This window comes from Cantharellus anzutake (genome assembly GCF_015039405.1).
Source record: "Cantharellus anzutake strain C23 chromosome Unknown EI90scaffold_13, whole genome shotgun sequence".
NCBI classification, from domain to species: Eukaryota; Fungi; Basidiomycota; class Agaricomycetes; order Cantharellales; family Hydnaceae; genus Cantharellus; species Cantharellus anzutake.
The window spans coordinates 538,895-554,466 of NW_024066963.1; the positions used below are offsets into that span (position 1 = coordinate 538,895).

Sequence of the window (15,572 nt, forward strand, 5' to 3'; positions counted from 1 at the left end):
GTTGGCTGTCGATAGAAAATTTATATGTACATTCGGAAGGGGCTTCAGGAAATAATACTGTCGTTGTTAAGTGTAGAGGTTGAAGGATGTATACAGTATTTGATTTTCTCTACGGATACAAACTGAATTCTGGGGTATTGCGTTCATGATCAGATCATTCAAACTGCGCTCACCACGTTCACTTTCTGGTATGAAGGCACCTTCCCGGATGAGGCGTCTCAGCGCTCGCTGATCGCTACGAATATCGAGTTCGTATTGTAATTGGGGTTAGATTCTGATGAATTGGATTAGCTTCCATAAGAGGAAGAGTTGAGTCAGATTAAATGCAATCGTAACCACGATCGGGTTGCACTTTTGTCTCCTCATAGGCCCATATAAGCGCTCCGAGATATGCCTCCTGCGGAGACCCTTGACCCTTTGGAAGGACTCGTGCCCCGCTGCGTAACAGCAAGGCAGGTAGAAAATGTCCTTGTCAGTTTTCATGTTCCAACGAGCTTCAGCGGGCTCATTGCGCATTTTAGGATGCGCGCATTAATCCATTTACAAAGTTACCCTACTCTTCCAAATATGAAAAGCTCTTGAAATCCCGAACAAATCTCCCAGTTTACGCTAAAATGGAAGAATTTCTTGATGTGGTAAATTGGAGACCTTATGTTTGCTCAGCTTTAGAGCATGCTCAACGGTTCCCTATACCTTTTCTAGCTGAACCATAACCAGGTCATGATCATGATAGGCGAAACCGGCTCGGGGAAAACTACGCAGTTCGTTGTTTTGTCTGTTTTACACATACTTAAATGGTTGACGAGTCGAGTCAAGAATACCTCAGTGGGTGGTTTATTCCGATTTACCGCACACTAGAAGGAAGATAGTTGGGTGTACTCAGCCGCGCCGAGTCGCCGCAATGTCAGTGGCGCGGCGCGTCGCGGAGGAAATGGATGGTATCCTGTGCTTCTAGATGGCCATGGCGCTTATCTCACGAGCATCTATAGTTCGACTCGGGAAGGAGGTGGGATATGCTATCCGTTTCGAGGATGTGACAGAGCCAGGAAAGACATTCCTCAAGTATATGACCGATGGAGTACTGCTTCGGGAAGCTATGTCCGACCCAACACTCTCGCGCTATTCCACGATCATTCTTGATGAGGCCCATGAACGTTCCCTAGCTACCGATATCCTCATGGGTCTTCTGAAGGATATCTTACGGAAGAGATCTGACCTCAAGTTGATTGTGATGAGTGCCACTCTCGATGCGCGTAGATTCCAAACGTACTTTGGTTTGAAGCCCGGGAGGACGGCCCCCTTGCTTAAAGTACCTGGTCGCATATTCCCCGTTGAAGTTTTCTATACGCAGGAACCAGAGCCAGACTACGTTAACGCTGCGATTCGCGCAGTCCTCACGATACACCAAACTGAAAAGCCAGGAGACATCCTGGTTTTCTTGACAGGAGAAGAAGAAATTGAAGATTCCTGCCGTAAGATTTGTGTGGAAGTGGATGACCTCCAGAAACACAACCCCGACGTTGTTGGACCTTTGGTTTGCATACCTTTATATGCGTCACTACCGCCGCTACAGCAACAGCGAATCTTCGACGAACCGCCGCCTCCTTTAATAGACGGAGGTCCTCCAGGTCGGAAAGTGGTCGTTTCAACGAACATCGCAGAAACCTCATTAACAATCGATGGGATCGTGTAAGTGCCTTGACATTAAGGTCACGAACTGGACTAACTTTGTCACTTTGCAGATACGTTGTCGACACTGGCTTCTCAAAACAGAGCGTCTACAACCCTCGTATCCGGGTTGAGTCTTTACTCGTGGCTCCAATTTCTAAGGCGTCTGCCAAACAGCGAGCTGGGCGTGCAGGTCGAACGCGGCCAGGAAAATGCTTCCGATTATATACAGAGAAGGATTTCATATCGGAACTGGAAGAACAGACGCACCCAGAAATCCTTCGATGCAACCTTTCCAATACCGTTCTTGAGTTGATAAAGCTTGGGATAACCGACCTAGTGCACTTTGATTATATGGATAGCCCAGCTCCGGAAACGATTATGCGCGCTTTGGAGTTGTTAAACTATCTCGGTGCATTGGATAATAGAAGTAACCTCACAGATCTCGGGAGAATCATGGCGGAGTTCCCACTCGACCCTCAAGTCGGTAAGATCGCGCTTACAATCTGTATCTCGTCTCACTTTTCATCAGCTATCCAAGCTATTGACATCGAGTGTTGGGTTTTCCTGCAGCGATGAGGTCTTGACCATTGTTTCGATGCTTTCTGGTAGGTGTGCGCCTGAGGCGATAATGACTCGTTGCTTAATCAGAATATCATAATAGTCCCAACTGTTTTTCTTCGTCCTCCTGATCGGCGTGCCGAGGCCGATTCCGCTAGAGCTCTATTCACCGTTCCAGAGAGCGACCACCTTACGCTCTTGACAGTGTTCAACAATTACATGCGCAGTGAGCACCATACACCCCATGAGATTCCCTTACTCATTCCAATGTATCGCCCTTGGGGGTAGATTTGCGCAATAAGCAATGGACATGGAATAATTACTTGTCCAATAGGGCGCTCAGTCAGGCTCAAAGCGTCCGAACACAGATCAAATCCATGATGGAGAGGCACGATATTGGCCTTGTGTCAACTATAGATCGACGGCAACTTTATATCAATATTCGCAAATCCTTAGTGTGCGCCTTCTTCATGCAGATCGCTCACAGAGAAAACCAGCGGAAGACGTACTTAACAGTCAAAGACCACCAAGTGCGTTCACATATACTCAGAGCAACAAACAAGGGATTGATGCTCGTTCCAACAGCCCGTCCGATTACACCCTACTTGTGGCCTTGATTCAGATCCGGAATGGGTTCTCTTCAACGAATTCGTATTGACTCTCCAACCGTACATCCGCACGGTAACCGCTGTGCAAGGCGAATGGTAACTGCCTCACGGCATTCAAGAAATCACACCATTCACTGTTCGTTTTACCATCAGGTTGCTTGAGCTCGCTCCCCAATATTTTGATTTGAAGACCTTCCCTGATGGAAAGATCAAGTGGGCGCTGCAAGAAGTTATCGAAGAGGGGACCGCGAGGAAGGACGATGATGTTAGTGGTCGAGGGAAGGAGGCTGCGGGGAAGGACGACGATATTAATGGCAAGGACAAGGAAGTTGTGGGCAAGGACGACGGGCTTAGTGGTCGTGGAAAGGAAGGCAGGAAGAGCAATAATCGCGGCAAGAAGGGAGGCGCGAGGAAGGACGCTGAAATTAGTGGTCACGGTAAGGAAGGAGTCCCGGGGAAGGACAATGCTGTTAGTGGTCACCGTAAGGAGACGGTCGCGGGGAGGGGTGGTATTAATGGCCATGGCAAGAAAAAAAGGGTGGTGGGGGAAGCTTGAGGTATCAGTGGTCGAGATGAGACGCGAAAGCTGTGATGTACTGTATCGCAATTTTCCTTTTTCCATCCTTGACCTTATTTAATTTGCCTCCCATTTTCATCCGGCCTTGCGACGGCACTGCTGTCAGAAGCAATGAAATTAATAGCGATAGCTGGAATGATCATTGTACATTATTCCATACGATCTTCTACTTTTCATTTTCATTCCCACTGAAATCCTACTATACTCGAGCTCGTCAACGTCTACTTTAAGGTTCTTACTAAGCGAGCACAAATTTATCCGGCCCATAACTCAAATCATCCTTAAAACCCAATGCCAGAGTCCTAGGAATCTTCCAGTAGCTCCGGCAGGTTTCTTAAATAAAGAGACAGCCCATCCACATATTTTACTTCCGAAGGTGGACTATGCTTCCAACCCTCAGACGCCCCCGAGGTATGGATTAAGATTACTGCCAGAGTGGTCGGGGACATGATGGGAAGTTCTGGCTGAGTCGTGCTTTGACTTCAGGACTGCCCGTGTCCCCGGGAGGAACGCTGCGGGTTTCCGACCGTACGTTGTCTCGAGAGTCAGTTACGGCATCTGGTTCGACCCCATTGGCAAGAATGGCTGGATGGGCATTAATCGAGCTACTCTAATCTTGTCTGATTTCCAATGTTCTTCCACATGATTACTTGGTGTCTGAACACAAGATCAAGCGCGAACGTTATCTGAAAAAGTTGATGGGTTCCCCTAGATTCCTATACAAGACCTGTGATTATTTGTTGAATCATGGCCATAGGACATGCGCATTAACCATCCATTTCATGCATTTGTTCATGGCGCAGCCAGAAAGAACCAGGCTTTGGGAGAGCCGCAAGATGCTTCAGCATGAAGTGAGTCCACTTCCCTTGGTTGTCCTGCGAACTTGCGCGCGTTTTGCAGCAGCAATCCTTACATATATAGTGCCACAGCCACGTCCCGAGATAACTTGTAGGTATCAAGTTCTACTAGGTTCGCATTCGCTGAGTTGCCAACATGTACACGTACACAATCCGGCAAATCGCCTGACTTGGGCCAGGCCAGTGAACTGGAAATTCAAACGGTACGTCGTTATCTGCTTTTCTTTCACTGCGAGAAGTCGTTTGGGGCAATCCTCACTCCCCTCTTGTGAGGGGTGATTGGGTAGCGAAGTCTCCTTCGCTCCATGGAGTCGCAATCTCTGTGTATGTACTTGAAGAGGTAGTCATCCGGTTACTGTCGGGCGCGGGCCTTTTCGCAAGGCCGTATTGATTACGACGGCCATGACGACCCGTAGATACGAAGGAATGTTCCGTTGGAGCGTCGAAGGGATTTGTCCTCCATGGATATGAACGACGTGCTTGCCATCGCCTTATGCCACGGAGCGCCTAAGATTGCGTCATAACGTTCGATGGTAACAGCATTGAAGTAGTGTTTGTAATTTTGACCTAAAATATTTAGGTCTACGTTGGTCCCGTAATGGATGCAGGACCCATTCCGCTTTGTACCCATTTGTAGCACAGGCGGGTTAGGAAATTCGAGCAATGGGACGCACGCCCTGACAAAATCAGAGGACGATGCGTCAGTTTTTAGCCCACTGTGGAAAAGAGTAAAGCTTTTCCCCATTTATTTATTTTTATTTTTATTTTTTTTATTTTTTATTTTTTGTGGAACCCCAGTAGCTTTCGCGAATACGTTGTATTTGGGGTTTGTGTTGGGGTCAGGTGATCCCCGGGAATGGAATCGGGCTTGGACCGGAACTGCCACGGTGAGGAAATGCGATTACGCACGCTTGTGTGGGACTCCCGGGCGCCCCCGATCACGGGGGTCCCCATTTATTTCAACGAGACCAGTTCAAGTAGCAAACCTAAAACATTCCCCCAGTACATCCCGCAAAAAATCACGTGTTTGACGAATATGAAAATGATGATATTTTTTGAATCCGCCAATTACAACATTGCGACATGAAGGAAATGAATAGTATGGAATAAGCCACCGATGAATATTCCTGACACATGAAATGGGCTTTTTCGCACTTAGGCATCGGCTGTTTCCACTTCACACAATGTACACTTTGCATACTTACATTAGACAAGGGTCACATGAGGAAAAATACATTTGTTTATTCGGCGATTCCCACTAATCTTAGACTGTATTGTAGTGGAGTTATCCGAATTAAATTGTTATATTGTCAGCCTGTCCAGCTCACTGTCTGTGCACCATGCTGGCCACTGTCCAGAGGAGTGTCAAGACTGTTTCCCACGGTCTAGACACACTTCACATAGTTGGATAGCCCCATTGAACAGCTTCCAGAATATATAATTTGAGACTGAATTGATGCATAAATTATCGAGAAAAATGCAAAATACTTTTTCGGACACGAGTCTGCAAATGCTTGTGGCTGTCCAAACTCACTGTCTGTGCACAATGATGGCCACTGTCCAGAGGGGTGTCAGGACTGTTTCCCACGGTGTCAACATACTTTACACCAATGGATAGCCCGTTTGGATAGCTTCCTAATTTGGGACTAAATTGACCAGTAAATCATTGAGAAAAATGCAAAATACTTTTTTGGACACGAGTCTTTTGGGATAACTCTGTGCTCATGCTGACCACTGTCTAAAGGGTGTCAGGACTGTTTCCCATGGCATCAACACACTTTACATCAATGAATAGCCCATTTGAATAGCTTAGACAGTGGTCAGCATGAGCACAGAGTTATCCCAAAAGACTCGTGTCCAAAAAAGTATTTTGCATTTTTCTCAATGATTTACTGGTCAATTTAGTCCCAAATTAGGAAGCTATCCAAACGGGCTATCCATTGGTGTAAAGTATGTTGACACCGTGGGAAACAGTCCTGACACCCCTCTGGACAGTGGCCATCATTGTGCACAGACAGTGAGTTTGGACAGCCACAAGCATTTGCAGACTCGTGTCCGAAAAAGTATTTTGCATTTTTCTCGATAATTTATGCATCAATTCAGTCTCAAATTATATATTCTGGAAGCTGTTCAATGGGGCTATCCAACTATGTGAAGTGTGTCTAGACCGTGGGAAACAGTCTTGACACCCCTCTGGACAGTGGCCAGCATGGTTGTCATGGCCGTGCATTCCGGCCCATTAGCCACCTGTCCCGATGCCGCCCGAGCCCATTACCGCTATGCAAGCGTAAGCGCGAGCCCCGACCTCAGCCCTATCCTCCCTGAGGACTCCCTGCTCACTCCCCTGCTTGCCCCTAGGCTCCCCTGCACCTGGCCGACTCCCCTACAGCCACACTAACCTCCCCACCCTGAGTCCGCCTCCGGCACCGTGCCCAGCACGACTCCCCTACCCCGCCCACTTGGCCCCTACAGGGCCACTATCATCCCTGCACCTGACTCTGGCCCAACTCCGAGTCCAGCGCCGCTACGATACCATCGCCGCTATCGCGGCCCTACGCTCTTTCCTTTATTTATCTGTTATTGTTTGTTTTGACCATCGGTCATTGCCGGCCGCTATGCGGCCAACCCCGCTCCTTATTCTTGTTTGCTTCCGGACCCTTCGGCCTCCGGCCCGGGTCCGCTTCCATTCATTTCTTCTTCCTATATATATCCTGTATGATACTTTATTGTACCTTAGCTCTAATATCGATGTGACCATGACCCCTAAGTCCTGACCCCAACAAGGCAACCCCAGTGAGTTCGAAATGAGGGCCAAGAGACAGCTAGGGGGCACAGCACTCCCTTTAGAGTTGCTGAGGCCAAATGCCCTACCCCCAGGCCTTGTTTGCGGCATCATGGCCATCGCGGCCTATAGCAGCCCACTAATGGCGACCTTCGGTGCCGACCCCGGACCAGTGTCTAACAATGGTGCACAGACAGTGAGCTGGACAGGCTGACAATATAACAATTCAATTCGGATAACTCCACTACAATACAGTCTAAGATTAGTGGGAATCGCCGAATAAACAAATGTATTTTTCCTCATGTGACCCTTGTCTAAATATGTTAAGTATGCAAAGTGTACATTGTGTGAAGTGGAAACAGCCGATGCCTAAGTGCGAAAAAGCCCATTTCATGTGTCAGGAATATTCATCAGTGGCTTATTCCATAGAATAGGATGCAAGCATGAAGACGCACGGGCAGGTGCCCGGGCACCTTGGGGCATTTAAGGGAAGGGAAAAGAAAGTTGTGTACAGTAAGAAGAAAATAGTGGATGAAGATTGCTGAGGCCAGAATAACTATTCATATAGATGAATTGGTTTGGCTTAGCGGCTACTGCTGTCTTCTCTTCAATTCTGTGTTTAGAGGGTTCTTGTCAGGGCATGCCTGCCTGACCCCGCGCTGCACCCTGCGCCGTACCGCACTACCCCGCTATCACTCCCCATCTCTTCCCCCCCACTTTCCCCTTTCTCTCTATCTCTATTTCTATTTCTATTCTATGGTCGATTTCCCTTTCTCTATGTACCACTACATACCTAACCCCGCCCCCCCAATCGCTGCATGCGCCGCGCACACTCCTGCCTACTGAGCGGCCACCTCCGGGATCTTCTGCGGAGACACCCAGGGAGGTGTGGCTGTGTGTGGAGATGACGTGGCTTCCTCCATGTGACCCTAGCCGCATGTATATAATAGTGCCTGGGGTGGGAACAGAAGAAGCAGCCTTCTTCTCAACTTCCCACTTCAGGTAAGTACCGTAGCTTTCCCCTTTAATGATAACCTCAACTTCCCACTTCAGCTTAAGTGGTCAGGGATGCTCACCCCATGACGGGATCACCACTACGCACAGCCGCTACTCGTCCCACCGAGTCCCGCGCGCAGGGACCTCACCGCTTTTGGAGCTGTCCCTGACAGTTCTGGTTCAAATCCTATGTGATGCTGTTGTCAGGGACAGCTCTGAAAGTGGCGAGGTCCCAGCGTGAGGGACTCGAGGGGACAGGTGTCGCCTATGCGTAGCGACGGTCCCGTTGCGGGGTGAGCGTCCCCGACCACTTAGTCTGAAGTGGAAATGTGAGAAGAAGGCTACTTCTTCGGTTCCCACTCCAGCTGTTATTATATACATGCGGGAATGATCACGTGGGGTGCGCCACGTCACCCTTGCACACAGCCACGGCTCTCCGGGTGCTTCCGTGGGAGATCCCGAGAGGGCCCACTGTGGGTGCAGGGCGAGTGCGGTGGTGGTGGCGGCGATATAGGGGTGTAAGATACAGGAGGGGAAATGGGCATGTGTGCCGGTGATACATTGAGCAGCGGGGAAGGTGGTCCATGTAAGAGAAAGAGAGAAAGAAAGAAAGGAGGAAAGGAGAACAGGAGAAAGAAAGAGGGAGAGGAGGGAGAGGCGGTGCGGAGCGGGGATCGGGCGGGGCATGTCGGGGCATGCCCTGCATCAGCAAACTTGGTAGGGAGCTCTGTGAGCTCTGTGAGCAAATTGAGTCTTTTTGCTGTGCACCCTCTACACATTGGGTGGAGAAAATTAAATGTTTGAATGATTTTGTTCTCCTAAGGATGCAGAAGTGCAAAGATAATATGTATATACATTTTTGGAAATGCATATTAAATGGCCAGCATCATTACTTGAAAAGCTCTATGAGCTCTATGAGCTCACTGAGCTCATAGAGCTCATAGAGCTTTTTGTTTTTAAATAATGGATGGTCTTCATATCTCCATGAAATCTGCTTAGTTATTTTGGCACCAGTAGTGCAAAGATAATATGGATATATGTGTGTGTAAAATGGCCATTGTCATTGCTCTGAAAGCTCATATACCTTTTGTGTTTACTAAAATCAGCACCTTATTTGTTTATTGCTATTTACAAAATATGAGGAAAACTCTGAAATTCAAAAATTTGCACTTTATCTTTCATCTCATTTCTTGCTCAAAACTCAACCAATTTTGATGATTCTATGTGAATTGGAAAGCACCAAAGTGTGGCAATGTAACCATGCATGTTATGTAGGGTATAAATCAGTTTTAAAAAAGTGTTCCAACTGAAGTAAATTAAAAATACCACCCAATAAAGCAAACAAAAAGCTGATGTATTCTTCAGATATCATCCAAGCCTTTGACACCAAATTTCCCGTGGTCAAAAAGCCATGGTTATTTGGCTCACCAAAACATGGTGGGAGACTTTTCTAACACTGAAACATGCATTGCTACATTGCCCCACTTTGGCACTTTCCAATACACATTGAATTATCAAAAAAGTGATTTAATTTCTTTTCCAATTATTCCTAATTTCCTGAAATATCTCTCCCTAACTTATCCCAAATTTTCTGATTTTTTGGACATTCTCCATTTTTAGAAAGTCCCCCATTTTCTGAAATTTCCTTAATTTTCCCTGACTTTTTAGAAACCCCCCAGTTCCCCCTCATTTTCCTCCCATTTTCCCCTTCATCCCCCCCTCAATTTCCCCCCATCCCCCCCTTCGATTTTCCCCTCATTCCCCCCCATTCCCCCTCCCAATTTCCCCCTTCAAATTCCCCCTCATTTTCCCCCCATTTCCCCCTCAATTTTTCCCTCATTCCCCACCTCATTCCCCCCCCCAATTCCCACCTCAATTTCCCCCATTTCTCCCCCATTCCCCCTCCAAATTTCCCCTCATTCCCCCCCCATCCCCCCCCATTCCCCTCCAAATTTCCCCCCATTCCCCCCTTCAAATTTCCCTTCATTCCCCCCTCATTCCCTCCTCATTCCCCCTCATTCCCCTCCTCATTCCCTTCCTCATTCCCTCCTCATTCCCCCTCATTCCCTCCTCATTCCCCCCTCATTCCCCCCCCCAATTCCCTCCTCAATTTCCCCCATTCCCCCCTCAAATTTCCCTCATTTCCCCCCCATTTCTCCACTCATTTTCCCGCATTTTCCTTGAGTAATTTCAGATTAACTATATATGTATATCCCTAAATTTGGTCTATATATTAATTTGGCTATACTGTATACCCTTGGTGTGTAGTGCCGCATTGGGGGCTGAAAGTTAAGCTTGGTTTGTTCAGTTTCCTGCATGGTAGGGACTTGGCTGTGACTCATCACATGATGCCAGAGTCAATGCTCTTAAATTTTAATTTTTGATATCGGATAAATTAAATACTCAGGGAGCTCATATAGATAATAGTCCCCTGTGTGCAAATATAGCTCTATGAGCTTTGACTACTTTTCGGAGCTTTGACTACTTTGGGGAGCTCTGAGAGAAGGGGACCTGCAATTTCAAAGTACTGAAACTCTGAGAGCTCTGAGAGCTCTATGAGCTCTATGAGCTCTCAGGCCTCCGCATCCAGGTTTGCTGATGTGACATCACCCCCTCCTTAAGCCGCTTCACCTCGAAGTGGCTGGGCAGTCTTCTCTTTCTCTCCCTGGGGCATGGGGGTGCGTCTGATGGAAGTCTTCCACTAGGTCGGAGGCATGGGTTAGATGGTTGCGTGTGAGCCACTGGTTCTCTGAGTTTGGCCAGCCGGTATACTTTTCCAAGTACCAGAGTTTCCGGCACCGCCATCTGGAGTCCAGAAATTTTTCGACCTTGTACTCTTCTTCCCCATCTATGAGGTCTGGGCCTGGGCATGGGTCGGCGGGGTGTTCCACGATGTCATCAGGGCGGTGCGGTCTGATGTTTGTCACGGACACGACTGGGTGGATCTCCTTCTGTCATGCAGTGAGTCGGAGTTTGACGGCGGTGGGGGAGACGACTTTGGTGATCACGAAGGGGCCAATCCACTTGTGGTCTAGCTTCTTGGTCGGACGGTCAGTCATGTAGTTCTGGGTGCTAAGCCAGACCTGGTCGCCTTCTCGGTATGTAGGGGCTGCCCCACGATTGTGGTCATAGTAGCAGGCCATCTCATCCGCTGCGTGCTCCAGTGCCACCTTCGCCTCCTCTTGCATTTTCATCATTCTTGAGGAGAACGCATCTGCGGCTTCCACCTCGGACGTGCGTGTGGGCTCTGTCCCCATCCTGGGGTGTTGCCCAGTGTCGAGCTCAAAGGGGGTTTGGCGGGTAGCGGAGTGGATGCGGTGTCAGGGCATGGCCTAACCAGCTACCCTGACCCCCTATGCCGGAAGGGAGTTGCCGTCAGATGATCCGGAGAGATTCGAAGAATGCAGGTAATCTCGCTTAGCTTTCGCTTAGCATCCCGCTTCTATCTTCCGTCCACATGTCACCCCTTTCCCACACCTCGCTTACGATTATCCGAATGAATAGTTATCTTTTCATGTCGTCATTCTATCGGCTGTTCCTTATCTCGTTTGTAGCCGCGCTCTAGTGGATAGCGGTATCCATGTATATAAGCCCTATCTCCACTGAAGGTGGCGCTTCAGCGTTAACAACGACTAGGATTCTCGGGAACACCTTTATCGTTGTGAACTGACATGCAGTCCCTGACACGTGGTTGTTGTAGGCAAACTCCACTAGCGGGAGCCAGTCTGCCCAGTCATCTTGGCGGTGGTTGACAAACACTCGGAGGTAGGCTTCTATCTCCTGGTTTACCCGCTCAGTTTGTCCATCCGTCTGTGGGTGGTAGGGTGTCGAGGGGGTGAGCTTGACTCCAAGGAGGTCTGCAAGTTCCTTCGAGAAGTGGGAGATGAAGGCGCTTCCTCTATCACTGAGGATCTCTTCGGGTAGGCCATGGTGTTTCCAGACATGTTTGAGGAAGAGCCGTGTGATTCCCACTGAATCTACTGTTGTCACCGTAGGGACCGCATGGATGCACTTGGATAGGTGGTCTACTACGACGAGAATGGCGTTGTATCCCTTCGACTTGGGGAGCTCCCCTACCATGTCGACAGAGATCACTTGCCAGTGGCGTGCAGGGACTTTGTTCAGGATGAGCTTTCCGACCTTATGGGAGGGGAAGGACTTGACATGGTTGCAGGTGTCACACCCATGCACATACCGTCCTACGTACTCTGCCATTCGGGGCCACCAGTAGTCATGGGAGACGAGTTCCAGGGTCTTCCATCGCCCTGGGTGCCCTGTTGCCCGTGTGTCATGGTGTAGCCACACCAGGTCGTGGCGGAGCTGCGGGTCCTTGGGGACGTATATTCTTCCTCTGTATAGGACTAGCTCTTCCTGTTTCTCCCATTCATCTGACCTAACCGTCCCCTCTCCGAGTTCTTGCATCGCCTTCACCACGCTCTCATCCAGGTCCTTTGCCCCGCAGATCCTCTTGAGGATAGTCATCTCTTCTCCTTCTACGGAGATCGCCTCTGTCACGTGGGTTTCGAACCAAGTTGGTTGGAGGAGTGTCAGCCCCTCATTGTCGTCCTTACCTCTCCAGTGGTCAGCGTGGCGTGAGAGTGCATCCGGTTTCCCCATGAGCTTTCCTGGGCGGTGGATGAGGGTAAAGTGGAACTGAGAGAGGAAGAGCGACCACTGTGCTTGGTGCCGGTTCAGGCGCTGCGTGGTGTGGAAGTACCCTAGATTGCGGTGGTCAGTGTAGACATCAACCTTCTCCTCTGCTCCTTGCAGAAAATGCTGCCATTCCTCGAGGGCGCGCACTATTGCAAGCATTTCCTTGTCATACACTTCATAGTTGCGTTCCATGTCTGTGAAGCTTTTTGACATGAAGGCTACTGGGTGGAATTCTCCATCTGCCTGGAGCTGAGAGAGGACGGTGCTGGTTGCGAAGTTGGAGGCATCGCACTCGAGCTTGAAGTGGCCCGTGTCGGTGGGGAAGGCGAGGATGGGGGCGGAGGTGACAGTGTCTTTGAGGGTGCGGAACGCATGGTCCTCATCTGGTCCCCAGGCCCAAGTCTTCGTCTTGCGGGTTAATGCGTGGAGGGGGCGGGCTATCTCCGAGAAATTTTTGATGAACTGGCGGTAGAAGTTGACGAACCCCAGGAAGGACTGCACCTCTTTGACCTTAGTTGGGGTCGGCCAGTCGAGGACTCCGCGGATCTTCACGGGATCCATCATGACGCTGCCCTCGGTGATGATGAGGCCGAGGTATTCGATTCGGGTCCGCTCAAACTTGCACTTCTCCGGCTTCAAGAAGAGCTTCCTTCTTCGCAGCGTTTCCAAAACCTCGTGGATGACCTTCCGGTGTTCTTCCAGGGTAGCGGTGAAGATCAGGATGTCATCCATGTAACAGATGACAACCTCCCGGTTGATGAAGTCTCGGAGTATGTCGTTCATCATGGTCTGGAACGTTGCTGGGGAGTTGCATAGGCCAAAGAACATGACTGTAGGCTCGAACAGCCCCTGGTTGGTTGAGAATGCTGGTTTCCATTCATCGCTGTCCTTGATGCGGACGTTGTTGAACCCCCAGCGGAGGTCTAGCACCGAGAAGTACTTGGCATTTCGGAGGCGCACGAGGACGTCCGAGATGAGGGGGAGGGGATATGAGTTCTTCACCATGATCTTGTTGAGCTTGCAATAGTCCTGGACCAGGCGTAACAACCCATCCTTCTTCTTGACGAAGAAGACTGGTGCCCCCATCGGGGACTTGGATGGCCATATGCATCCGTTCCGCAGGTTTTTGCGGAGGAACTCGTCTAGTTCCTTCTGTTCTGGCCTCGACAGGGGAAGGTCCTCCCTCTCGGGAGTTTGGCCTCTGGTGCCAGGTCTATTGTGTGGTCCCAGGGCTTCTGTGGAGGTAGCTGGTCGAAGGCCTCCTTCGAGAATACATCCCGGAAGTCCTGGTACTGGTCTGGCACCAGTGCCTCAAACTGTGCGGGTTCTGCCTCCGGCTCGTGGGCCTCCTGGGCCATCCGCTGCGATGGGGTCGTGGTCGCTCTTAGCTCATGTCCCCACCCTGGGGGGATGATAGCGGCGTAGATCCCATCCCCAGGCTCTATCACGGGGTCTGAGTCGGCTTGCGCTCGTATCGACTGGCAGGATGTTGGGCAGTTGTCAGGGACAGCTCCGAAAGCGGCAAGGTCCCGGCGTGCGGGACTCGGTGGGACGGATAACGGCTATGTGTAGCGGCGATCCCGTCGCAGGGTGAGCGTCCCCGACCACTTAGTCTGAAGTGGAAATGTGAGTCATCATTAAAGGGGAAGGCTACACTACTTGCCTGAAGTGGAAATGTGAGAAGAAGGCTACTTCTTCGGTTCCCACTCCAGCTGTTATTATATACATGCGGGAATGATCATGTGGGGTGCGCCACGTCACCCTTGCACACAGCCACGGCTCTCCGGATGCTTCCGCGGAAGATCCCAAGAGGGCCCGCTGAGGGTGCAAGGCGAGTGCGGCGGCGGTGGCGGCGGTGTAGGGATGTAAGATACAGGAGGGGAGATGGGCATGTGCGCCGATGATACATTGAGCAGAGAGAAAGGTGGTCCATGTAAGAGAAAGAGAGAAAGAAAGAAAAGAGGAAAGGAGAACAGGAGGAAGGAAGAGGGAGAGGAGGGAGAGGCGGTGCAGAGCGGGGAGGCGGAGCGGGGATCGGGCGGGGTGTGTCGGGGCATGCCCTGACAGCAGTGGGACATGGTGACTCTCTGTCATGTCCAGTCCACTTCCGGTTGTGGTGTAGCAGCCATGAGTGTCCTATAATGAGGGACTGCCTCCCAAGGTTTGCGACGGCGAAGCGGGCCCGCTCCATGTGTTGCCCGAATGTCAAGAGGGCCTCTAGCTCCTCAGTTATGGCTCCGTTCTCATTCAGGGTTTCCATCGACATTGCGGACAGGGATGGGCTGGGGAAGTGGGGTCGTCTCGAGCCCGTGTTTTCTGACAACTCGGGGCTCACAAAGTTCCCTGTGGCTCCGGAATCCAGGAGCACCAACACGGAGATGCTGGTGAGGGACGTTAAGGTGGTCAGCTTCACGGCGAGGTTGAGGGATCTGGGGGGCTGTTTGGACAACACATAGATAGCGGGTGGTGGGCCACTACCTCCGATGCCGTTTCTGGGGTTTCTCTGCCCTTGCTGGTTGAGGACGCGTTTTTCCTCTTTTTCTTGGTGATGACTTGGTGGAATTTAGATATCGGCGCTGGGTTAGGCGCCTCACGGTATCTACATGAGCTAGTACTATTGCCTGCAGGTGGCCAGGGTGCATCCCTCACTGGTTGCCGTTCTGAAAAATCCTCTTGGGTCTCCGCCTCCTGCCTTTCTCCCTCCGTCTCTGGTTCATCCACCAGCTGTCTCCTCAGCCCCTCCATGAGTGCCCTGAGGTCTTCGGGTGCATCTGTCTGGCTTGGTGGGTTTTCGGTTGCGGGCAATCCTGCATGATGTGCCCTAGTGCGTCACAGTTGTAACACAGCCTGTTTCGCCTCTGGTCAATTCT

The 15,572-nt window shown here is 50.3% G+C and overlaps 1 protein-coding gene across 1 annotated transcript; it reads left to right on the forward strand.

Moving 5' to 3' along the window:
- Positions 1-150: 150 nt before the first annotated feature.
- On the forward strand, positions 151-3,624 carry EI90DRAFT_3152986 (pre-mRNA-splicing factor ATP-dependent RNA helicase PRP43). Its single transcript, XM_039065832.1, has 11 exons — positions 151-471; positions 522-635; positions 703-761; positions 817-938; positions 990-1,689; positions 1,743-2,151; positions 2,201-2,276; positions 2,333-2,455; positions 2,518-2,759; positions 2,815-2,933; positions 2,991-3,624. The coding sequence occupies exons 1-11, from the start codon at positions 391-393 to the stop codon at positions 3,391-3,393; spliced, it is 2,448 nt and encodes an 815-aa protein (XP_038918586.1). The 5' UTR covers positions 151-390; the 3' UTR covers positions 3,394-3,624.
- The last annotated feature ends 11,948 nt before the right edge of the window (positions 3,625-15,572 follow it).

Bases quoted from the DNA above. Each gene is read 5' to 3' on its own strand.
- EI90DRAFT_3152986 (XM_039065832.1), top strand. From the start codon at position 391: ATGCCTCCTGCGGAGACCCTTGACCCTTTGGAAGGACTCGTGCCCCGC. The intron at 2,760-2,814 runs GTGCGTTCACAT...TCGTTCCAACAG, and splicing joins TAACAGTCAAAGACCACCAA to CCCGTCCGATTACACCCTAC. The intron at 2,934-2,990 runs GTAACTGCCTCA...TTTTACCATCAG, and splicing joins ACCGCTGTGCAAGGCGAATG to GTTGCTTGAGCTCGCTCCCC.